Raw genomic sequence first — 25,907 nt, forward strand, 5'->3', positions numbered from 1 at the left:
CCAAACCAAGGCGACAAAGTAAATTTCAGGGAGGGGGCCCAGCCCAGCCTCTTCCGGTCGATGACGGGCGAAGGACACGAGGCGGGAGTGCCGAGAGTGCTATAAGCACGATGGAGGAGGGCTTGGCCCCTCCCACGTGTGGTCGTTGCTGGGGATCCCTCCCCGGTACAGGGAAAACAGTCTTTCCTTCTCCCGCAAGGCGGGAGTGCCGAGAGCGCTATAAGCGCGATGGAGGAGGGCATGGCCCCTCCCACGTATATGGTTGTTGCCGGGGATCCCTCCCCGGTAGAGGGAAAACAGTCTTTCCTTCTCCCGCGAGGCGGGAGTGCCGAGAGCGCTATAAGCGCGATGGAGGAGGGCTTGGCCCCTCCAACGTGTGGTCGTTGCCGGGGATCCCTCCCCGGTACAGGGAAAACAGTCTTCCCTTCTTCTTGGGGATCAAGCAGCATACAATCTTCATACAAGCAGCATACAGAGCACGGATCTGCATACAAGGAGCATACGGAGGATGCAGAGCATGGATCTGCATACCAGCACCATAAAAACGATACAAGCAGCATACCGAGGATACAGAGCACGCATCTGCACGCAAGCAACATACCAAGGATACAGAACACGGATCTGCACGCAAGCAGCATGCTGAGAATACAGATCACGGATCTGCATACAACCAACATATCGAAGATACAGAGCTTTGATCTGCATACAAGCAGCATACCAAGGATACTGAGCATGGATCAGCATACAAGCACCATAACGATGATACAAGCACCATAACGATGATACATGCAGCATACGGAGGATACAGAGCATGGATCAACATACAAGCAGCAAGGATACAGAGCACAGATCTACATACAAGCAGCATACCGAAGATACAGGGCATGGGTCTACATACAAGCAGTATACCAAGGATATAGAGCACGATCTGCATACAAGCACAATAACGAAGATACAAACAGCATACCAAGGATGCAGAGCATAGATCTGCATAGAAGCAGCATACAGAGCCTACAGAGCATGGATCTGCGTAAAATCAGTATACCAAAGGATACAGAGCACAGATCTGCATGAAAGCAGCATACCAAAAGCATACAGCGCACGGATCTGCATACAGGCAGCATACCAAAGGATACAGAGCACAGATCTGCATGAAAGCAGCAGACTGAGGATACAGCGCACAGATCTGTATACAAGCAGCATACCAAGGAAACAGAGCACGGATCTGCACACAAGAAGCTTACCAAGAGCATACAGAGCACAGATCTACATACAAGCAGCATACCAAGGATACAGAGCACGATCTGCATGCAAGCAGCATACAGAGGTTACAGAGCACGGATCTGCATTCAAGCAGTATACTGAGATCACAGAGCACAGAAAATCCTTAAAATGCAAGTCAGTTCAGCATTGACAATTCAGAATGCTTTAGACATTACTTTGAACAGAAAAGTTCTCTCTTAAACTTGACAGCATGCCTTACAATTCAGAGGTTTACTAGGACCTACCTAATTCCTAAAAGGCAACAACTGCATTTCTTAAAAGTGAGGGAAGATGCAGTGAGCCTACAAGCAGCTTGGCATGGCTAGGTTGTCCACAGCAAATCCAAAAGCAACATAATGCTGCTGTGGTGCGTCAGTCATCCTACAGGAAAGTGATGGCTCAAAAACAGTTTGCTTGCACTTTAATAAAGAAGCGTGCATTTTCCCCTCTTAAACCAACGGGCCAGAGGCTACTGCTTACGCTACTGCTGAATTATGTAGAGGAAGTGGCGTACCAAAGTTGGAACTGGGGAAGCGGGTTCAAGTGTCGGTTTCACCTCGACATCCTGTGATTCTTGGCGAATCACTTAATAGCTTGTGCCAAAAAAAAAAAAAAAATGAAGGTGCTTTGTTTAATGTCCTGGAAAGGTGAGTAACCTTCTCACCCGCACATAAAACAACAAATATTTGTAAATGATTTTATTATCAAGTTGAATTAATTAGCAGAGTATCAGAAGGTGCTGCAGGGCAAGCTTTAGCTACAATTACACAAACGTGCATTCACAGGGTTGTGCAAGGTGAATGGTGTTGGGAAACCCGTGCAATGTGGAGAACCCCAACTCAGTCTGATCTCATTTCTGATTCACAAACATTTGTAAATAACGCAATTCCCAAGTTTTTGCACAATCAATAGTGAAGATTTAATGCCCAGTTGTACATGCTGCTGAAAGTATGAAAAGCTGCACAAATTATCAAGTTTTCATTATATTTATGTGTAGGAACAGGAGACAAATTAGGTAATATACAAATAAACAAAAGACCATGCAACTTTGAGGACTGAACAGGGCTGTAAAAACTATCCAGGAACTGTTGTAAAGAAACTAGGAGGGAGTTGAGGATTACTATAAAAAAAAAAATAAAAAAAAAAAGAAGTCATATTTAAGAGCTATGATGCTATCTGAATTCCAGCACAACCAGTAGCAGAGAATTTGGTGTAAGGGTCAGAGCTGCCGACTTTGGAGCTGGAGATACAGGTTTGAGTCTCAGCATCGACTTAACATCCTGTCATTCTGTGTAAATCTCTTCATCTCTCCATGCCTAACAGAACATAAAAAGACAGAATGTGTCCTTTTGTAAAGTAACTGGTGTCCATGTTAGGCGCTCCAGTACCTCCAGGTCGAGTTCCCACTTAAAACTCAGAAAGGCAAAAGATTGTCAGTGGAGGTACACTAATGAAAGTTAATTAATCAGTACTTGGTCCCTGCACCACAACAATAAAAGGAAGTGCTGCATGCAAGAGATTCACACTGAGAAGGCAGTAAGAAGATAGACAATGGTACCAACGAGTGGTAAGCAATGGGCGGGTTCCAAATTCATTATCAGAATCAAGAGTCTCGCAAGATAGAGCACATGCTCTCGAAGGTTTGACCTAAAAACGGTTCCACACATATGTAGCTTGGATGCATCCCATCTCTTCTCCCTCTGTCAAGTAGGACCTTTACATTGAAAGTAAGGCAACATCACAGGAATCTGCAATGGAACATTCCACAAATCCAAGCGTGGTGCCCATGTAACATGCAACCAGATGATAAGAATTACTACAAAACAATTAGTGTCGAAACACATACATTACTTCTTCTTCAATTATGACAAATGAGGAATAAAGAAACACAATTTGATTCAAGAGATGTCTCTCCTAAAAGGGCAGTGCTTTAATGGACACCAGTCTATATTTTTTGATATTGTTAATAAACATGCAACCACTTCACATAAAACTCATTTTCCCACGGAAGGATTAAAATACTGTAAAAATGAGGATCACCTTGTGATTAATGACATTAAGACTAATGTCATGCAGGTATCCACGCAATGGCATTAGAGGAAAGGTCATGTGAGACTCCTTCCAGCCTAAAACACTATCAAGGTATTTTTTTAATATCAGATCGGTTAAAAACAATTAAATTAAGAGCCACATATTGGGGATGTTTGTCATTCCATATGAAGCATTATTAGTCAATGGTAATAAGAGAATGTATGCAGAGGCTTTATATTGTTCAAATAGTAAATATTATTAAAAATGTCATCGCAGCCATGACAACTGCACTGACACATTCAAAAGCCAAATCATCTCTTCAACTAGAAGAAGCATCATTGCAACACTGAACAAAAGGATGTAAAAAGAGGTAGGTAGTGGTATGTAAGAGTCCCATGTAGCTCTTGGGTTTCATGGTCTGCATTCATCAGAAAATAAACAATCAAAAGAACTTCACTTTAATTCTCCGGATAGGTAATATAAGAGTAATCATGCTCTGAAACAATTACATAAGTATAAAAAAGTACCTCATTTTTGCATGAACAGTGAGTGAATCCAGGAGGTTCATTGGCAAAGGAGTAACAGATCCAGAAGCCAAACAGCTGGTACCAGGAAGAGGGATCCTCATATTTCCGTTACCATAAATCGTCTCCACCAGAACTCCCATGGGTAACGTAAAACACTCGGAATTTGTGGAGTAGGCGTTACACAACAGTGCAATTTTGTAATCGTTCATTTGTAAACTTTTATTCCTCAAACTCTGCTGCAAGAACCTGTTGTGGAAAATCATGGTTGGGTTTTAAGGGGTTGAGGGGGGGAGGCAAAAAAAGAATCAGTATCTGTAATACGAGTCTTAATAAGCAGCTTGTCATGTAACTCAAGGCTGATGGCAACTAACAATTAGGAGCAATGCCCCAGATCAAGAACAATTAGAGTGAACATGTCTTCTAATTTACTCAGATATCAAATTTTTTCGCAGTGCAGTTAAAGGTGTTAAGAGAAATATAAAAATAATAAAACGATCTAGCTGCACTTTAGCACAAAACACAAACAAGACTGCCTAGTTCATGAGCAGTCACAACAAGAGAGGCATCTACTACCAAGTAAAAATAATGCAAAAGAAGGCCATCCAAAATCAAAATGACCCTCTACGGTTTCTAAAAGTGCATTCTAAATGTTAAATACATGCACAGCAAAAAGGAATACACGCATTGGCAAAGCATATAGGTCTTGCCTATGCGAGAGATATTGGCAATGTGTTTTAACCATGTTGTACATCAGTGTGGCTGCTATTCGGCATGGCTAAAGGTTAGTGGTGTGCAGTGAGATAAATTTGGGTAGACTGAAGTAGAGTAAATTGGAGTGGGGTAGACAGGGGTTGACCAGAGCGGGGTAGAGTGGAGAGGATTAAAATGGGGTAGACTGTAATGGGTAGAGTGAGGTAGACTGGAGTAAGGTAGACTGGAGTGGAGTACAGTAGGGCAGAGTGGAGAGGGGCAGACTGGAGTTGGGTAGATTGGAGTTGAGTGGGGTTGATTGGAGTGGGGTAGATTGGTAAAGAGTAAATTGCGATAGATTAGGTGTAGTGTGGTAGAATGAAGTGGGACAGACTGGGTGGATTGGAGTGGGGTAGATTCGAGTGGAGTAGATTAGGGTGGAGTAGAGTGGGTGGTTTGGAGTGGGGTAGATTGGAATCGAGTGAGGTAGATTGGAGCTGAGGTAGACTGGAGCAGGGGGAGACTGGAGCAGGGGGAAAAGGGGCAGATTCGCATGGCGGAGGAGAATGGGGTAGATTGAAATAGACTGGGGTGGAGTGAGTGGGTTGGAGTGTAGTGAGATAAATTGGGGAAAAGTGAAGTATGCTAGATTGGAGTGAAGTGGGGTAGATTGGGTGCAGTGTGGTAGAATGGAGTGAGAGACTGGGTGGACTGGCGTGAGGTACATTCAAGTGGAGTAGACTAGGTGGATTGGAGTGGGGTAGATTGGAATATAGTGGGGTAGATTGGAGCTGGGGTAGATTGGAGCTGGGGTAGACTGAAAGGGGTAGATTAGGATGGAGTGGGGCACAGTGGAGTAGATTGGCTTGGGGCAGATTGGGATGGGGTAGGTAGGAGTCAGGGAGATTGGGGTGGAATGGGGAGGGTAGAATGGAATGGGGTGGAGTGAGTTAGATATGCATGGACTGCGGTAGACTGGAGTGGACTGGGTAAAGTAGAGTGTGGTAGATTTGCTTGGAGTGGAATGGGGTTGATTAGAGTGGAGTGGGATAAATTGGACTGGGGTAGATTGGAGTGGGATAAATTGGGAGTGAGGAAGATTATGGTGGAGTGGGGTAGATTGGAGTTGAGTGGGATCGATTGAAGGGGACGGGATACTGGAGAGGGGTAAAATTGTGTGGAGTGGTGTAGACTGAGGTGGAATGGAGTAGACTAGGGTGGACTCGGTTAGATTGCAGTGGGTTAGATTGGGTAGAATGAGGTGGAGTAAGATGAGGAAGAGTGGGTAAACTGGAGTGGAGTAGAATGGGGTCGGTTTAAGTGGGTAGATATGGGCCAGGTAGATAGGGGTGCGGTGGGATAGATTGGAATGAAGTGGAGTAGATTAGATTTGAGAGGATTGTTTTAGATTGGAGTGGGGTAGATTTAGTTAGAGTGGAGAAAAGTGAGGTAGAGTGGAGAAAAGTGAGGTGGAATGGGGTAGTCTAGAGTGGAGTGGGGTAGACTGGAGTGAGGTAGACTTAGTAGCTTTGAGTGGAGCAGAGTAGACTGGGGTAGGGTGGAGTGGAGTGGGGTAGGGTGTAGTTGAGTGGGGTAAATTGGATTGGAGTGGATAGATTAGAGTGGAGTTGGGTTGTTTGGAGTGTAATGGGTTAGTTTGGGGTAGATTGTAATGGGTTAGTTTGGGGTAGATTGGAGTGGGTTGGTTAGAGGCAGACTGCAGTGGAGCCTTGTAGACTGGAGGGGATTGGAGTGGGGTAGACTGGGGTGGATTGTAATGGGGTAGACCAGGATCGATTGGAATGGGGTGGATTAGCGTGGGGTAGACTAGAGAAGACCGTAGTGGATGGGGTGGGGTAAATTGGGTTATACTGGATGGTAGTGGAATTAACTGGGGTAGATTGGAGTGGGGTAGATTGGGGTAGACTGCAGTAGAGTGGGTTACATTGCAGTGGAGTATAGTGGGTGAGGTAGATTGGAGTGGTGTGGCGTAGACTGGGGTGGAGTGGGGTAGACTGGAGTGCAGTGGGGCATATTGGAGTGCAGGGTAAAGTGGAGAAGCTTGGGGTAGCATGGAGTAGAGCAGTTTGGAGTGGTGCAGATTAGGGTCGACTGGGTTATACTGGAGTACAGTGTGGTGGGGTACAGTGGAATGGGTAGATAGGATGGACTGGAGTACGGTAGACTGGAGTGGACTGGGGTAGATTGGAGTGGGATAGATTTGAGTGGAATGGCATGAGGTAGACTGGGGTGGAGTAGGGTAGCTTGGAGTGGGATAGATTGGATGTACTTAAGTGGTGTATATGGGGAAGAGTGGAGCGGGATAGACTGGAGTGGAGTGAGGTAGACTGGAGTACAATAGATTGGGTGGATTGGAGTGGGGTAGATAAGGGTGGAATGCAGTGGGGCAGGTTGTGTGGACTGGAGTGAGAGACTGGAGTGGGGTGGACTGGGGTGGATTGGGGTGGAGAGAGGTAGATTGGGGCGTATTGGGGCACACTGCAGTTGAGTGGAGTGTGGTAGACTGGAGTGGGCTTGATTGTGGTAGATAGGGTAGGGGAGACTGGAGTAGGATAAACTGGATTAGCTGTAGTCTGGAGTGGGCTGGATGGGACAGAGTGAGGTAGAATGGAGTGGAACATAGTGGAGTAAAACTGGGCAGAGTGGGATAGACAGGACTGGAGTAGTTTGAGTGAAGCAGACTGGGGTAAATTTGAGAGGGAAATATTTTGGTAGGGTAGATCAGAGTAGGGTAGACTGGGGTGCAGTGGGGCGGAGAGATTGTAATAGGGGAGTGGGCGGAGCAGATTACATTTTAGTGTATTGTATTAGATTTGAGTGGGGAAGATTTGGTTAGACTAGAGAGAGGTGGAGTGGGGTTGAGTGTGGTGGAGTGGGGTGGGGTAGATTAAGTGGCTTGGCATGGAGTAGCTTGGGGCAGAGTGGGGTACACTGGAGCAGAGTGTAGTATGCTGGGTAGATTGGAGTGGTGTGACAGAGACAGGGGTGGAGTGGAGTAGACTGGAGTGCAGTGGGGCAGATTGGAGTGCAAAGGAGCAGACTGGAGTGAAATAGATTGGGGTAGAATGGAGTAGGGCAGTTTGGAGTGGTGTGGTTTGTGGTAGATTGGGTTAGATTAGAGTGGGGTAGCCTGGGGTAGAGTGAAGTGGGGTGAGGTAGAGTGGAATGGGGTAGACTTCAGTGAGAAAGAGTGAAGAGGGGTGAACTGGATTGGGGTAGACTGGAGTGGGAAAGATTTGAAAGGAATGGAGTGGGGTAGATTGGGGTGGAGTGGGGTAGAGTGGAGTGGGTTAGATTGGGTGGACTGAAGTGGGGTGGATTAAGATAGATTGCCATGTAGTGGGGTAGAATGCAGTAGATTGTGGTGGAGTGAAGTGGTGTAGACTGGAGTGGAGCAGGGTAGATTAGGGTAGAGTAGAGGGGTAAATTAGGTGGGAGTGGAATGGGGTAGACTGGAGTGGAGTGGGGTAGACTGGCAGACAGTAGATTGGAGTAGACTACAGTGGAGTAGTGGAGTAGTTTGATGTAGATTGAGGTGCGGTAGAATGGGGCAGATTAGAGTTGGGTAGACTGGAGGGGAGTGGGGTAAGTGGTGTTGAGTTGAGGGGCATACAGTAGAGTGCAGTGTCATGTTAAGTGGCATAGAGTGGAGTCAAAATGCGTGTCTTAGAGTGGAGGGGCATACATCAGGCATGCAGTAGAGTGGAGTGTCGCAGAATGGTGTGGCGTGGCATTGAATGGAAGGGTTACACTGGAGTAGAGTGGAAATGTGTAAGGCTGAGTAGCGCAGTGTGGATTGTGCATGGTGGGATAGCCCATTGCCATTACAGACAACACATTTTCAACTATAATGACCATTAGATTTGCACAGACATACAGTTATACAGTGCACAAACAATAATGTCACCACCTAGTGTACTGATGTGTTTCAAGTGTATTCAAATACTTGTTTCCACCAAAAAAGTGCTTTATTTGTATTTCCTAATTCTGATATAGTCTGAAATATAAGCAGTTCATTTTTTGTTGTGTGCTAGAAGCAATAACATCCTATAGCCCTGGGAGTGCGGCTGTCCAACACTCTGGTAAAAGGCAGGAAATCCTTGCATAGACTAATGTATATTCGGCGGGTCCAAACACATACATAAGATACTGCGCTTAAAAGATGCAAACACATCCATCAAGGAATTTAGATAACTATCAAAGGTAAATATGCAGCTCCCTGTGTGCCGGAGCAATCTTCCATCTATTTACCAGCCACCATGACAGCGGGCAGGGAAACGGATGAAAACTCTGCTCCAGCAAGCGGGAGCAGTTTTCACACTCGCGCTTGCTGGGAAGGGAGTTAGTTTGCTCTTGCTTGGCAGGAGCTGCCACAGTTCCTGAGGAAAGAGAAAGGAGACAGAAACAAGTGAAGGCATCTGGATCCCTGCGAGCCAGCAGCACACAGCAGGAGGAAGAGGAGAGCACCCGACCCTTCAGTGCACGGTGCTGCCAGGGAGTTGAAGAGAATGAAACTGAACATAACACACAGGCAGAACACACCAAGAAGTGAACACTGCACAGGCAGCAAGGTACACATGCACACACAGAACAGCACAGGCAATGTCCCACCTGACAGACAAAAGCAAAACTGAAATGTCTCTCATTGGATAAGTGTGAACAATTTGATGTAACTGACAGCCACGCAAAGTGCTCCAATACCTCCAATCGAGTTTGCTCGGTACAAAACTTCAAAGAGCCATGGTCGCCACTGAGCACGAAGGGGAGAGACAAGTAAAAAAGGAGTGCACGCACAGTAAAGTATATCGGCGATCATGCAGTAATCCATGTAACAGAGTCAGTCTGCACGGCATAACAAAACAGCCTCAAGGCGGGACAAACGTAAAGCATTTACCAACCACATCAAGGGATTTTTGAAAGGCAGGCCAAGGAACAATTGAAAGTGATGGGAGTGGTTAAAGCCCACAGAATAGATAACAACAGGTCGAAAAGCAGCTATGCTCAACCTAAAAAAAGGAGCATTCTGGACTAGGACCTACCTTTGTGCGAAATTTGATATACTTCCGTCCAGCAGTCCGGGTGTAGTCATGTCTGAAATCCCTATGGGAAATTGCATGGGGAGAAAGTGTTTTGGGACCCCCTTCTTTTTCACCCCAAAACTCTCAAGACAGCAGGCGAAGTGAAGGCAAACTAGTTTTTTATATTTCTTGAAGATTTGTCAAACACCGCCAAAGTTATTTGCAAAACAAAAAACACTTTCCTATGGAAATTAGATCCTTACTAGATCTACCTACTGGCGACTACCAGTAGGTAATTGATGGAAAATGTTACTTATCCAGTAGACATCTGTTTGTGGCATGTAGTGCTGTAGATGTACATACTCTACATACTCTTGCCATCTAGTGTTGGATTCGGAGTGTTACAAGTTTTTTCTTTGAAGAAGCATTTCCGAGTCACAGGATTCAGTGACACCTTCTTCTCAGTGATACAGCGCATGGGCATCAAGCCCTTTGTCAGATTGTTTTCCCACAGGCAGGTGAGAGAGAGAGTATAGAGGAAGTATAAAGAAGAGTTGTCCATACAAATGTATCTACATGTGTACAAATATATACAAATAAAAGGTAACTGGAAAGCCAACAGGCACCCAGGGAGGAGTGAGGGTGCATGTGAATCTACAGCACTACATGCCATCAACAGATGTCAACTGGGTAAGTAACATTTTTTGCTTGATGGCATGTGGGGCAGTGGATGCACATGCACTGCATAGACTGTAAAGGAGTCCCTCCATGAAAACGGTGGCTAGCCTGTGGAAGTTACAGTTGTTTGAAAAAGTGTTCTTAGGACAGCTTGCCCTACATTGGTTTGCTGATGTGCTTGTATAACTACACAATAATGCTTTATGAATGTATGTGGTGTGGACCAAGTAGCTGCTTTACAAATGTCAGCTAAAAGAAGGTTTCACAAGAAGCCATAGTTGCACCTTTCTTACTAGTAGAACGTGCTCTAGGAGTTACTGGTAACTGTCTTTTTGCTTTAGCATTACAGGTTTGCATGCATTTAACTATCCATCTGGCTATACTATTTTTAGATACTGGATTACCCTAGAGAAACAGAAAAAGCCACAAAGAGCTGTTTAGTTTTTCTGCAGTCTTTAGTCCTGTTAATGTAGTACATGAGTGTCTGTTTGACATCTAAAATGTGAGGAGCTCTTTCTGCAACTGAGTCAGGCTGCAGAAAGAAAACCGGTAACTCAATGATCGGATTAATATGAAATTTAGAAACCAGTTTGAGTAGGAACCGTAGGTTTATACGAAGAACCACTTTGTCTTTGTGTGTCTGCAGAAAGGTTCTTCTAACGTTAAGGCCTGGAGTGATGCAACTGCAACTAAGAATGCCACTTTCCAGGAAAGGAACTGAGTAGGGCATGAATGAAGTGGCTCAAAAGGAGGGCCCATGAGTCTAGTAAGCACGATATTAAGATTCCAGATTAGTGCACGGGGTAATCTGGGTGGGATGACTCTTAAGGCCTTCCCATGAAGGCATTTGTGACTGGGATTCTGAACAGGGAACTATGTTGTCTGTTTTGTAAATATGCAGCTATGTCTGCAAGATGTAGACAAATAGATGTGTAAGCCAAGTTTGCTTTCTGCAAGAGAAGCCAACAGCAAATAATGTCCTGGACAGGGGGTTAATGGGTTTGGTCTGGCAGTAGCAAACAAAGTGCTTCCATTTTGCAGTATAACATGCTCTTGTTGCGGTTCTACAAGCTTCCTTAAGAATGTCTATAATTTTCAAAGGTAACTGAAGATAACCAAACTCTATTGACTTCAGGAGCCATATCGCAAGGTTGAATGACTTGGGGTCTGGATGTTTGATCTTTCCTTGTTCCTGTGTGAGGAGATCTGGCCTGTTAGAGCCTTTCGTGGGGAACCCGCAAGAGGTCCAGAAATGTCGTGAACAAGGGCTGTTGTCCCCAAGTCAGAGCTACAAGGATCATGGTGATGGATGTTTGTCTCATTTTCCAGACCAGGAATGGAATGAGCGGGAGAGGTGGATAAGTGTAAGAAAATATCCCTGACCAGTTCATCCATAGAGCATTGCCCTTGGATAGAGGGTGTGGGTACCTGGATGTGAAGCTTGGGCATTCTGCATTTTCTGCTGTGGCAAAAAGGTAATTTTGAGGAGTTCTCCACTTTTGGAAGTATTTTCGAAGGACTTCTTGGACGAGTTCCCATTCATGGACTTGATCATGCATCCTCCTGAACAGGTCTGGAAAGTTGCTGTTCGTTCCTGGGAGATAATCTGCCACTAAGTGAATGTGGTGGTGAAGAGCCAACTTCCATATTGTCTGAGTGAGTTGTAACAACTGGGATGACAGTGTCCCCCCCTATTTCTGGAGATAATACATAGCTGTCATGTTTTCCGTCCAAACTAAGACAATTTTGTGGGATAGGTGAGGAAGGAAAGCTTTCAAGGCTAGGAATACTGCCTGAAGCTCCAGATAATTGATGTGCATGGTTTGTTGACCGAGATCCCAGAGGCCTAACACTGTAAGGTCCCGAAGATGCGCGCCCCAACCCATCAGAGACGCATCAGTGGTCAGAATAAGCTGCGGCACAGGGTCTTGAAAAGGGCCACCCTTTCAATAGGTTGTTGGTGCACCACCATTGCAGTGAGTATGGTGGTCTAACAACATTAGATGCTGAAGGTGACCCTGTGACCGAGACTACTGACGAGAGAGACACTGCTGTAGGGAACGCATAGGGATTCTGGTGTGAGGAGCGATGGCAATACAGAATGCCATCATCCTTAAGAGACACATGACAGTTTTGACAGTGTAAGAGTGATTTTCCTGAAATTGGGGAAGCAGTAACTGAAAATTGAAAATGCGGGCTGTGTCAGGGTATGCTAACCCCAGATCTGCATTGATAATGGCTCCCAGATGTGGCTGAATCTCAAGAGGTTATAGGTGGGATTTGAGAAAGTTGATTGTGAACTCTAAATTGTGAGGAAGGTTTACTGTGGTTTGAGTGTTGGATTGAAACTGCTGTAGTGTGCTGGCTTTGATGAGCTAGTCGTCTAGGTAAAGAAACACAAGTATCTTTTGTCTTCTGAGATGTGCCGAGTCTACAGCTAGGCACTTTGTGATTACTCTGGGACCAGTCATGACCCCAAAAGGCAGGACTTTGAATTGATAATGTTTTCCTGCAACCACAAACCACAGGTATATCTGGTGTGCAGGGTGGGTAGGGAGGTGGAAGTAGGCGTCCTTTAAGTATAGAGCTGTCAAGAAGTCGCCTTGTTGAAGGAGTGGAATAGCATCCTGAAGAGTAACCATGTGAAAGTGTTGTAAGAGAATGTAATGGTTTAACGGTCCAAGATCCAGAATAGGTCTGAGTGTGCTGCCCTTTTTAGGAATGAGGAAGTATAGGGAGTATACTCCTGTTCCCTGGTATTGCATGGAACAGACTTTATGGCACCCTTGAGGAGGTGGGATTGGACCTCTTCCTTTAGAAGGGTGAGATGTTTGTGAGATAACTTGTAGGAGTGAGGGGGAATGTATGGTTGTGTGGAAGTGAGCTCCAGGCAATAATCATGTTTATAATGGAAGGGACCCATAGGTCCGATGTTACTTATGTCCACTGTGTGAGGTAATCCTGAAGTCGTCCCCCTACCGGTCTGGTGTGGGGTTTCGGGAGATGTATGCAGTCATTGTTTAGCTGATGAGGAAGAGCCATGGGTGGTAGTGTTCTTGCCTCAGCCTATACTGTTGTTGCCTCTCTAGGCTCCTCTGCAAAAGCCTTCAGAGTAAGAGGTTCAGGGCTGCATTGGTTGGGAGGTAGACAGTTCAGAGGTTGTTTCTTTATAACCGCTTCTAAATGTTAGGAGACGGAAATTGCCTCTATGCGCCCGAGACTGAAGAGCACCCATGGCCATTGCGGTGTCAGTATCTTGTTTTAGCTTCTTAAGTGTGGTGTCCTTGTTAAAGGGCATGTTGAGCACAGCTTGTTGTATTTCTGGCTTGAAGCTGCATCATCTAAGCCATGCATGTCTCTTTAGCAATAAACTAATGTTTACCCCACGTGCAGCTATGTCTGCGGCATCTAATGTACAGCATATCAAATTATTTGAGATTGTCTGCCCTTCTCAAACAATCTGCTAGCCAAATTTACGGTGCTATTCTGGAAGATATTGAAGGAATTCCTCCACCTTATCACAGTGAGCCTGGTCGTACACTGAAAGTAAGACCTGCAAATTGGCAATGCACCAGTGATTTGCTGCTTGTGCTGTCGTAAGGGCTCTTATATCTCTACAAGACTGCTGGATTCGGGGCGGCAGCACCTCTGCTTGTAGGTGACGGAGTCACTCCTACACCAGTTGGTAGCTGTCGACCCAATCCTTCCAGCTCGCTAGCAGCACCTCACCAAACCCCAAATAGTAAAGGTAATTTTAGGGAAATTGTGGTGGAACAAGTCTTACCCTCTTCTCTCTTTAGCAATAGTTATCTCTCTCACACTCACACACACAATAGTTTTCAATACATATACTGAAAATACTGCAATCTGCAATAAAATGCATGAGCTGCAATGATTAGAATATTGACAAGTGACAAAATCAGGATTGTGAAAGTAAGCAATGTAAATATGAACAATCCTAAGATATTGCAAGTAAGCACAAATATGCAAAATCCTCCCTAAAGCGTATTTTTCTACCCTAGATAGAGCAAGGCATGATAAACCTAATCTGCTCATGCTGTGTACATGAGAAGCATCCCAACCCCTGTTACCTGAGGACAAGGTCGGCCTGTAATCTCCAAATCAGGCTTTGTAGAGACACAAAGGCTAGGGTCTGCTGCAAAGTGATGTGCAGTATAGATGGAATATCCCGGGTGGAACACCATCCAATGGCCTTGGTCTCACAAGGTGTTTTTTATAAGGCACATGTTATTGTTTCTGCAGACATCCCGACGTGGGTATGTACCTAAACATTAGATTGTGCATGCAAATCTGTATCGGCAATATCATAACAAATGCCTGACATAGTCACATTCTGTTCTTGTCCCACGTAAAGCAAAGAACATGATGACAATCTAATACGTACATTACTGATAACGATGCTTTCACTGAATGGCAACTGATAAAAACATTTCATCTAAAATGCAAGCAATGCTAAAATGAATAAAAATGAATCGTAAAAACAATGCATGTTATCTAGGTAAAAGGGCACAGGCCTGCAAGCCAAAGCTAAGCTAAACTCCTATACCCAGGCAAACTCAAATGGACCCACGACAGTGCAGCAACACCTTTGCCTGCTGCATCAAGCCTTTTGTTCTCCTTGTCTGGTGAAGGAGGGTACACTGCAGCCTGGCTGTTAGCACGCTTCTTTGCAGTGGTAGCTACTAATAAATCTGGTGGGTCCTGAGACCTGATATATAGTGGGTCTGAAGGGGCAGAATGATACTTTTTGTCCACCTTAGGCATTATATTTCTAGAGTGGAATTGCTCTTTAAATATGTCATCTGTATGGCGAATCATGCCTGGGAACACAGGAAGGAACTGGATGTCTCTATGCGTAGAGGTCAAAGTATCAAATAGAAAATCCTGTTCTATTACATCTCTGTGTAACTGAACATTATGAAAGGCAGCTGCACTGGCTATGACCTGCTGGTAACTAGTAGTAGCCTCTGGAGGGGAAAGGTCATGTGGGATATAAATCTGGGTCCATACTGATAATGTGGTAGGGGTTGTATGCATCCCATGAGTCTGGAAGTGTACCACCTGAATCTTCCCCTACAAATAAAGGTAAACCCTGAAGAAAAACAACTTGTAAGACTCTGAACCCAACACTAGATGGTAGCAGTATGCAGAGCATGTGTATCTACAACCACACAAGCACTGAACATAATATATATGCATGCTGTAATCTACATCTATGGACTTGCATCACACCCATCATTTTCATTCATTCCGTGGCCTGCCTTTCAAAATTCCTTTGGTTTCTTTGGTAAATGCTTAACTTTTGTCCCGCCTTTTGGCTGTTTTGATCCCACCCTGGAGACTGACCCTGTTACATGTATTATTGCCCAATGGCCCATATACATTTGTGTGGGCCAATACTTTTTTCTTTTGCTTCGGCTTGTTTGTTAGTTTTCTGCACGTGTTCTGCTCCATATCCATAATGGTTAGTTTTGGGGACTTGGCTTGTGTCGACGAAACACGCTCAGCTGATGCCATCTGACAACCAGAACGTAGCCGTGTGTTATGCCACATCACTTCTTCAAGACAATATATTTTTTTAAATAATCTTTTTTGTTTTCTTCCTCATGCATCAAATGCAACATGGACAATGAGATCAACTTTATAACAATGAAGATCACTGCTGTACATAATTATTCTCCATGCCTATTAAATCTTTCTTTGTTTTAGTTTTTCCCATATTCCATCAGGTATGCATCGTTTCTCAACTGCAATTATCATACATATTTCAAACATCATTTTACTCTCTTTACTCCTCTATGTTGTAGGTACATATCTACCCCGTTTGGGTCATTCCTCGTCATCTGTGGAGTCTTCTGAAGACTGATCGTCCCTCTACCCGAACCTAGTTAGTAGTGTTCCCCGTGCTTGCAGATCTTCCTCCAATGCATTATCTTTTCGTATATGCCTACGGCAGACCTCCTCTGCAACCGGCCATTCCAGCACACCCTTTTTCCTGTATTCTAGAGTAGGTCCTGTACTCACCATCCAAGAAATAGCCACCCTCCGATTTGCTAATAGGAGTGTCAATTGGGTAAATTTGTATTCCATCTTTCTCCCTTTATGTGGTTTTATGTCTCCCAGCAAGCCTACTGCAGGATTCCTTTCTACTCTTATTCTACATTTAGCCCCCAAATGACCTATAACAGTAAGTACAATGCAGATAGTTAAAATGGGCCAGTTTGAACCTTGCATTGCAGAACATCATACCCACTAACAAGCCAATCCTGCTCCATCATGCCTCTTTGATCTGTACTCCTTGGTCTGCCTCCCATGCTACTCTGGCCGGGAACAGAGTCCTCAGTTCTTCAGCCTTTCTCCAAGACTACTGGCATTTTTTTAGGGTTGTGCCTAGCAATTGTATAGATCTTCAATGCCTGGTTTTGTATGTTGACGGGCTGTTTTACGAGTGTGAGGTGTATCCCGGAAGCGTATGCGAAACAGCACGAAGAAGTGCCTGCTCCTCTGGAATTTGTGTGAATATTTGAAGAATTTGTTTTATAAAGCGCTTTGTGTTAATTTATAGCATGGTTTGTTAAAGCTTGTGCCACGGACCCCCTCATTTCATATCACTTCACATTATGTCTTGTTTCATTTGTTGTGCTTCAAAAACAATGTTTCCCTTCATAAAATGTATTTCCTAGCAGTTAAGAATCTGTATTCTACATATATACGAAGATGTACTTTTTTCCAAGATGTACACCACCGTTACATTGAGATTCTGTTGTAAACAATGGCAGCTTTCCCCTTGTCATCCGTCTTCTGTTTCTGAAGTGGAGACCTGGCAGGAAATATGGGTGGTGCAGACAGCCGTATGGAAATCCATGCAAGAGGTCCACGCCTGCAGGAGGTGCGTTTCACGCCTCGCTTTCAGTATCTTGTCTTTCTGCCACCTTTTTGTTTGGGTAATAGTAGCAAGGCCGCGTTTGAGGGAACAGTTTTTTAAACTCCATGAATCCAGCCCACTCCAGCCCCGCTTTAGACAAGTGCAGCCAAGCCTCTAAGCATGATGTAAAGGAAGACGAAAGGTAAAGTAACATTCTTCAATCTATCCGCTTATTTTAATATTTCAGTGAGGCTTGCCTGTTGGACATTTCTGACTGTATAAAAAGTGTGTAGTAATTGTATAGCTCTTCAATCCCCAGCGGCACAGAACTCAAGATATTATGCTACATGGCTAAACACTTCTAAGTTCCCAAAGGCGAGACCTATTGGCTATGCCAATGCTTGTTTGTTCTGCTAATAACTAAGGTGCTGTTTGACAAATTCTCATGGAATTTTCAAAACTCGTACACTAATTAGTTCAGCTGCTGTGTGTGTGTGTATATGTATATATATATATATATATATATATATATATATATATATGGAAAATGTCACTTACCCAGTGTACATCTGTTCGTGGCATGAGACGCTGCAGATTCACATGCTGTGCACATTCGAAGAAGTCTTTTCGAGTCACGAGATCGAGGGACTCCTCCCCTTTCGGCTCCATTGCGCATGGGCGTCGACTCCATCTTAGATTGTTTTCCCCGCAGAGGGTGAGGTAGGAGTTGTGTATTATAGTAATAGTGCCCATGCAATGGAGTAAATATGTATGTACATAATGTGGTTTAAAGCGATATATTTACAAATGTTCAAGATCAACTTCAAACGGCTCCCGGGGAGGCGGGTGGGCGCATGTGAATCTGCAGCGTCTCATGCCACGAACAGATGTACACTGGGTAAGTGAAATTTTCCATTCGATGGCATGTGTAGCTGCAGATACACATGCTGTGCATAGACTACTAAGCAGTTATCTCCCCAAAAGCGGTGGTTCAGCCTGTAGGAGTTGAAGTTGTTTGAAACAAAGTTCGTAGTACTTGCTTGGCTTGTTGAGCTGTTAACACATCCACGCAGTAGTGTTTGGTAAACGTATGAGGCGTAGACCATGTGGCTGCCTTACATATTTCAGTCATTGGAATGTTTCCTAGAAAGGCCATGGTAGCACCTTTCTTTCTAGTTGAGTGTGCCTTTGGTGTTATAGGCAGTTCTCTTTTTGCTTTGAGATAACAGGTTTGAATGCATTTAACTATCCATCTGGCAATGCCTTGTTTGGATATTGGATTCCCTGTATGAGGTTTTTGGAAAGCAACAAACAATTGTTTTGTTTTTCGAATTTGTTTTGTTCTGTCAATGTAGTTCATTAACGCTCTTTTGATGTCTAATGTATGTAGTGCTCTTTCAGCTACAGAATCTGGTTCTGGAAAGAACACTGGTAGTTCTACTGTTTGATTCAAGTGGAACGGTGATATGACTTTTGGTAAGAACTTAGGATTTGTTCGTAAAACTACTTTATGCTTGTGTATCTGAATAAAGGGTTCTTGTATAGTAAATGCTTGTCTCTCACTTACTCTTCTTAGAGATGTGATGGCAATTAGAAATGCTACTTTCCATGTTAAGTATTGTATCTCACATGAGTGCATGGGTTCAAACGGTGGACCCATGAGCCGTGTTAAGACAATGTTAAGGTTCCACGAAGGAACTGGTGGCGTCCTTGGTGGGATAATTCTTTTCAGACCCTCCATAAAAGCCTTTATGACTGGGATCCTAAAAAGTGATGTTGAGTGTGTAATTTGCAGATAAGCTGAAATTGCGGTGAAATGTATTTTAATGGATGAAAAAGCTAGTTTTGACTTTTGTAAGTGCAGTAGGTAGCTGACGATGTCTTTAACAGATGCATGTAAGGGTTGTATTTGTTTATTATGGCAGTAATGAACAAATCTTTTCCACTTATTTGCATAGCAATGTCTTGTGGTTGGTTTCCTTGCTTGTTTTATGACCTCCATACATTCCTGTGTGAGGTCTAAATGTCCGAATTCTAAGACTTCAGGAGCCAGATTGCTAGATTCAGCGATGCTGGATTTGGGTGTCTGATCTGTTGTTTGTGTTGAGTTAACAGATCTGGCCTGTTTGGTAGTTTGACATGAGGCACTACTGATATGTCTAGTAGTGTTGTGTACCAAGGTTGCCTTGCCCAAGTTGGTGCTATTAGTATGAGTTTGAGTTTGTTCTGACTCAATTAGTTTACCAGATATGGAAGGAGTGGGAGAGGGGGAAAAGCGTATGCAAATATCCCTGACCAACTCATCCAGAACGCATTGCCTTGAGACTTATCCTGTGGGTATCTTGATGCGAAGTTTTGGCATTTTGCATTTTCTTTTGTTGCAAATAAGTCTATTTGTGGTGTTCCCCATTTTTGGAAGTAAGTGTTTATTATTTGGGGGTGAATCTCCTGTTCGTGGATTTGTTGGTGATCCCGAGAGAGATTGTCTGCTTACTGATTCTGAATCCCTGGAATAAACTGCGCTATTAGGTGAATGTGGTTGTGAATCGCCCAATGCCATATTCTCTGTGCCAGGAGACACAACTGTGTCAAGTGTGTTCCTCCCTGTTTGTTCAGATAATACATCATTGTCATGTTGTCTGTTTTGACAAGAATGTGTTTGTGGCTTATTATCGGTTGAAATGCTTTCAACGCTAGAAATACTGCTAGTAGTTCTAAGTGATTTATGTGAAACTGTCTCTGCTGAGTGTCCCATTGTCCTTGGATGCTGTGTTGGTTGAGGTGTGCTCCCCACCCTATCATGGAGGCATCTGTTGTTATTACGTATTGAGGCACTAGGTCTTGGAAAGGCCGCCCTTGGTTTAAATTTATATTGTTCCACCATTGAAGTGAGGTGTATGTTTGGCGGTCTATCAACACTAGATCTTGAAGTTGACCCTGTGCCTGTGACCATTGTGATGCTGGGCACTGTTGTAAGGGCCGCATGTGCAATCTTGCGTTTGGGACAATGGCTATGCTTGAGGACATCATGCCTAGTAGTTTCATCACCATCTTCACTTGTATCTTTTGTTTTGGGTACATGGCCTGTATTACATTGTGAAATGCTTGTACCCTTTGTGGACTTGGAGTGGCAATCCCTTTTGTTGTGTTGATTGTCGCCCCTAAGTATTGCTGTGTTTGATACGGCTGAAGGTGTGATTTGTTGTAGTTGAGTGAGAAACCTAGTTTGTGGAGTGTTTCTATGACATACTTTGTGTGTTGTGAACACCGTTCTTGCGTGTTGGTTTTGATTAACCAATCGTCTAGGTACGGGAACAAATGTATTTGCTGCCTTCTGATATGAGCAGCCACTACTGCCAGGCATTTTGTAAAAACTCTTGGCGCAGTTGTTATCCCGAATGGCAACACTTTGAATTGGTAATGTACCCCTTGGAATACAAACCTTAAGTACTTTCTATGTGAAGGATGTATCGGTATGTGGAAGTATGCATCCTTTAGGTCTAGTGTTGTCATGTAGTCTTCTCGTTTGAGCAATGGGATTACGTCCTGCAGTGTCACCATGTGAAAGTGATCTGATTTGATGTAGATATTTAATGTTCTGAGATCTAATATAGGTCTTAGAGTTTAGTCTTTTTTGGGTATGAGAAAGTACAGCGAGTAAACTCCTGTTCCTCTCTGATGAATAGGTACCAATTCTATTGCATCTTTTTATAACAACGCCTGGACCTCCAGTTGTAGAAGATCCATGTGTTGTTTTGACATATTGTGTGTTTTCGGTGGGACATTTGGAGGGAATTTTAGAAATTCTATGCAATAACCATGCTGGATAATTGCTAGGACCCAAGTGTCTGTTGTTATTTCCTCCCATTGTTTGTAGAACTTGGTTAGTCTCCCCCCCACTGGTGTTATGTGTTGGGGATTTGTGACGTAGAGTGCACCCATGGCTTTGGCCGTATCTGTGTCTTTTTTTGAGTTTTTCGATAGCAGTGTCCACCTCCGGCCCAAACAACTGTTGTCCGTTAAATGGCATATTCAGCACAGCTTGTTGTATTTCCGGCTTGAATCCCGATGTACGCAGCCATGCGTGTCGCCTTATGGTCACTGCTGTATTTACTGTCCTAGCAGCTGTATCCGCTGCATCCATTGCAGAGCGTATCTGATTGTTCGAGATACTCTGTCCTTCCTCCACCACTTGTTGTGCCCTTTTTTGGAACTCTTTGGGCAAGTGTTCAATGAAATGTTGCATTTCGTCTCAATGAGCCCTATCATATCTCGCCAGCAATGCCTGTGAGTTGGCAATGTGCCATTGGTTGGCCGCTTGTGCTGCCACCCTTTTCCCCGCAGCGTCGAACTTGCGACTCTCCTTGTCTGGAGGTGGTGCGTCTCCTGAGGTGTGTGAGTTCGCTCTCTTGCGAGCTGCCCCTACTACCACAGAGTCTGGTGTTAATTGCTGCGTGATGTATACAGGGTCTGTTGGTGTCGGCTTGTATTTCTTCTCCACCCTTGGAGTTATGGCCCTGCCCATCACAGGCTCCTGAAACACTTGTTTGGAGTGTTTTAGCATTCCAGGTAGCATAGGGAGACTCTGGTACTGGCTATGTGTGAACGATAGTGTGTTAAATAAAAAGTCATCCTCGATAGGCTCTGCATGTAGGGTGACATTATGAAACGCCGCTGCTCTTGACACCACCTGTGTGTAGGCTGTACTGTCCTCAGGTGGTGACGGTCTTGCTGGATAACAGTCTGGGCTGTTATCTGATACTGGCGCATCATTAAGATCCCATGTGTCGGGATCATCCGGACTCTTTCCAGTATGAGTTGGAGACTGCATCAGTGGTGGAGTGGCTACCGGTGATGGTTGTGTTGAGCGTGGTGGAGATGGTGGCGGGGTTACTTGTCTTGCCACCTTTGCCTGTGGCTGCTTGTCTTTCTCTTGGAAGGCAAGTCTTCTTTTCATCCGAATTGGGGGGAAGAGTACTTATCTTCCCTGTGTCTTTTTGGATGTGGAGCCTTCTTTGAGTGTAATCTGGCTCCATGGACTCTAGTTCTTGTCCGAACCTATGTCCTTGCATTTGTGAGGACAGTCCCCGTTCCTCTGTGTAGGAACTTTATTTAGGTTCCGAGGCCGGATGTTTCGGTATGGAAACTTTTTCGGCAGTCTTTTTCGGCTCCGACTACACTTTTTTAATTTTCTGAGTTCCGGTCTCTTGATGCCGACTCGCTTCGGTGCCACCCTCTCGGTGCCGAGATTGCTCTGACCTGCTGCCTCGGGGTCGAGCCTGCTCTGTGCCGGTATCTCGACCGGAGTCGGATGCCTTCGACACATGCGTGCCCTTTTTCGGTGCCGATGGTCGGTCACCTATTTTTTGGGTTAAGCCATGGCCTGCTGGCGGTGGCGTCCCCTGGGCTTTAGTGGTCTTTCCGTGAGTTTTATGTGTCGACGTCTTACTCACGGTTTTTGGCGTCTGTTCGGGATCGACCTCCTCCGAGTCCGAGTCCTCGATGGAGAAGGTTTCTTTTTCCTCCTACAAGTGTTTTTGTCCTGTCGGCGCTGACGCCATTTGTAGTCTTCTCGCTCTTCGGTCTCTTAATGTCTTCCTCGACCGAAACGCTCGACAGGCCTCACAAGTATCTTCTTTGTGTTCTGGAGACAAACACAAGTTACAGACCAGATGCTGATCTGTATAAGGATACTTGTTGTGACATTTGGGGCAGAAGCGGAATGGGGTCCGTTCCATTAGCCTTGAAGATGCATGTGGTCGGGCCGACCAGGCCCTGCCGGGGGATCGAAAACCCCGAAGCGTCACCGGAGCTCTTCAAAATTCGGTGTCGATCTGTTGTAACTAACCCGATACCGAACGCAAACAATACCATCGAATTTTCCGAGATTCTAACTATCTTTCCGAACCGAAACGCATAGCGAAAAGGAACACGTCCGAATCCGATGGCGGAAAGAAAACAATCTAAGATGGAGTCGACGCCCATGCGCAATGGAGCCGAAAGGGGAGGAGTCCCTCGATCTTGTGACTCGAAAAGACTTCTTCGAAGAAAAACAACTTGTAACACTCCGAGCCCAACACTAGATGGCGGGATGTGCACAGCATGTGTATCTGCAGCTACACATGCCATCGAACATATATATATATATATATATATATATATATATATATTTTTTTTTAAAAATGCACACATGACAGGGCACATCAGGAAAGACAGTTTTGGATTTATTAAACAGGCGGAGCAGTGAAGCTTCAACACCTTCAGTAATGGCCTTAAGAAGGTAACTTCCTCAGACAAAATGGGTGGTTGCAAAGTGTAGGAAAATGCCCCTTTATGTATGGTGACCCCCCCCCCCCCACACTTTTTGCCTTCAATGCTGATATGTATGAATCTGTTAGTGCACTGGAACCCTGCTACCCGAACTCCAGTGCCTGTGCTCTCTCACTAAATTATGTTGACATGGTGAATCCCTGATTGGCAAGACTTTATCCCCTTATAAGGCCCTAGTAGATGGTACCCAGGGCATAAGTGGTAAAGGGGTTCCCAGGGCTGCAGCACGAGTTTGTGCCACCCTGTGTGACCCTACCGAATTTCTGGTGGCAGGCCTCCCACTGCAGACTGCCAGAGCAGTGCAAACTGCTCAAATTAGACTGTGCCCTCACCATTAGTTGCACAGTCCCATGCAGTGCCTCATATAAAGATATGCTCTATCTTTATTAATTGGTGTTGGATTTCCTTGTAAGCTTTAGCAAGCTACGGAAGACCTCCGCAACCCAGGAGGCAGAGTGCATTATATTTAAGGTGCAGACATATAAGCATCAGCTTCTTTGTCTCTATAACGTTCTTTCCATTAAGGTACACTATAAGTGCAGGCCAGTTTATAGGATAACATCGGACTAAAGAGGCGGAAGACCAGAGCTGCTAGCTCCATCATGGTACTGCCTAGATATGCTGAGTTTGGTGTCAAACAACTTGCTTTTTCTCCCCCCAACACAAAACTGGTCTCTAGGGATGGCTGGAATGCACCCAGATGACACACAGAAGTTGCCCACCAGTTTCTCTCCCTTCTTGGAGCTCTGGGGGATCAGTCCTCTCATTTTTGCACCCTTGCTGATGCCAACACAGGTTTCTGACCTCCTGCCTGGCGTCCTGGGCCATCCCACGAGTCAAGAAGAAAGGCTGAGGCAGACAGGCAGTCACATCTCCCACCCCCAGCAAGACTAGCGAATTGAGCCATCAGGGAGGTGATCTTCAAAGCCTTCACCGCCCCTGATAGCCATCTGTGCTGTCAACCTGTGAGGAAACAGCCCTTGCCCTGCCCCCAAGCACATTTGCTTGTAGACAGGTGGCAAATTAAGTATGCAGGACTGTGCACACCCCCAGCAGACTCACCACACCTCTAGGGTGAGCATCCCGGTCTCTGCCATCTTAGGAGTGGCAGAATAGAGGTTTCTGGGTAGCTAAAAGTGACCTGTCCCACCTGATGTGGTCACCTCAGGGGCGGATGAGCTGTAGGTGCTGAATGCCCATTGGCAACTAGTCTCCACACCGCTAACTCCACTAAATCAAGGATTTAAGGGACACACCCAACACCAGAACCTAAGATGTGATCGACCAACTTCAAAGATGGGCAATAGGAGCTCTGCATTACCGACAACCGGAGTCTGCCCACTGTACCAAGGCAAAAGAGGGATACTCTGTCCCTGAGGCAACAGATTGGGAACTGCGTGATCGACCCTCGTCGTCGGCTAAAACTCTCCAATCCTGACCAAAGGGTCCCTTGAGGAAGCCAAAAGCACTTTCAGTCTTCTTTGGAGTAGTGGCACTAGTCCCCTGCGAACTGCAGGTAAAAACACCCGCAGATTCCTAATCTTCACCGGTCTTTGGGCCTGCTGTGGGATCATTGAAAATCAAGTGGTTCAGTGTCTTCTGGGAGTTGTAGTCCAGCGTGCCTCCAAGTTTCAAGTCGCTACACCGCACCTTCAGACCCCTGGAAATTCCTAAAGGATTTCTGCACCATTCCTTGTGCCAAGGCTTGTCGGTTGCCAGTCCGGTAACTAACCCCGTACTCACAGCTGCAGGTACAGGGCACAGTGTGCAACCTGCATCTGCTAAAATCACCGGCATAAGTCCCGCTCAGCACCACCTGTAGTGTTGGGGACCCTAGGCCATCATGCTACTGAAATAACGGGACGCAGACACAGTAGCATGGTTGTATGAACTGGCCACAGGCACGTGCGCCTGGCCCTTTTTATTGGCAGGGTCACTGACTGGTGACGCCAGTGTTGGATGGGTGTGGGGTGTGTGTGTGTGAAGCCAGCCCTCAGCCGAGTGGCTTGTGAAACACTAGGACGAGTCCAGCAGGACACTACCTCCCTCCCAAACTTTATTGAGAATCGAAACAACAAAGTCCGACCTGTGGGAGAGAAACCAAGACATAAAATATATACAAAGTCTCTTCAGGCGGTCCGCCTGACCTGCGGCATGGAACAGGTGCAGCTGGGCACTTAGCATCCCAGCACGCCCCCGTGGTTCAACCAGACTGCGCTGGACACGAACAGCAGTGCAGATGACATCCGGATACTTCAGTCGCTTGTCCACGACCTCACAGTTCGCTGGGGATTGTAATTCCGGTCCTGCCTGGTCTCATGTTGTCAAAGTCTATGTACAGCTTCTGATGCGGGTGCATCCGGAGCAGTGCTCGAGGCATCAGGATTCAGGTGCTCTGGCCATAGTGCAAAGTCTTTGGGTGACCAGTCTCTGTATGAGACCTCCGTGCTTCCCAACGCCTAT

General features: G+C 45.3%; 1 protein-coding gene across 3 annotated transcripts in view; it reads right to left on the reverse strand.

Moving 5' to 3' along the window:
• Window positions 1–25,907, reverse strand: part of MED23 (mediator complex subunit 23) — a 409,061-nt gene that overhangs the window by 273,593 nt on the left and 109,561 nt on the right. For all 3 annotated transcript variants that reach the window (XM_069235159.1, XM_069235158.1, XM_069235157.1), the window contains one exon: window positions 3,822–4,067. In XM_069235159.1, the coding sequence (XP_069091260.1) occupies window positions 3,822–4,067 (246 nt within the window). The remainder of the gene's footprint in view (window positions 1–3,821; window positions 4,068–25,907) is intronic.

This window comes from Pleurodeles waltl, chromosome 5 (genome assembly GCF_031143425.1).
Source record: "Pleurodeles waltl isolate 20211129_DDA chromosome 5, aPleWal1.hap1.20221129, whole genome shotgun sequence".
NCBI lineage: Eukaryota > Metazoa > Chordata > Amphibia > Caudata > Salamandridae > Pleurodeles > Pleurodeles waltl.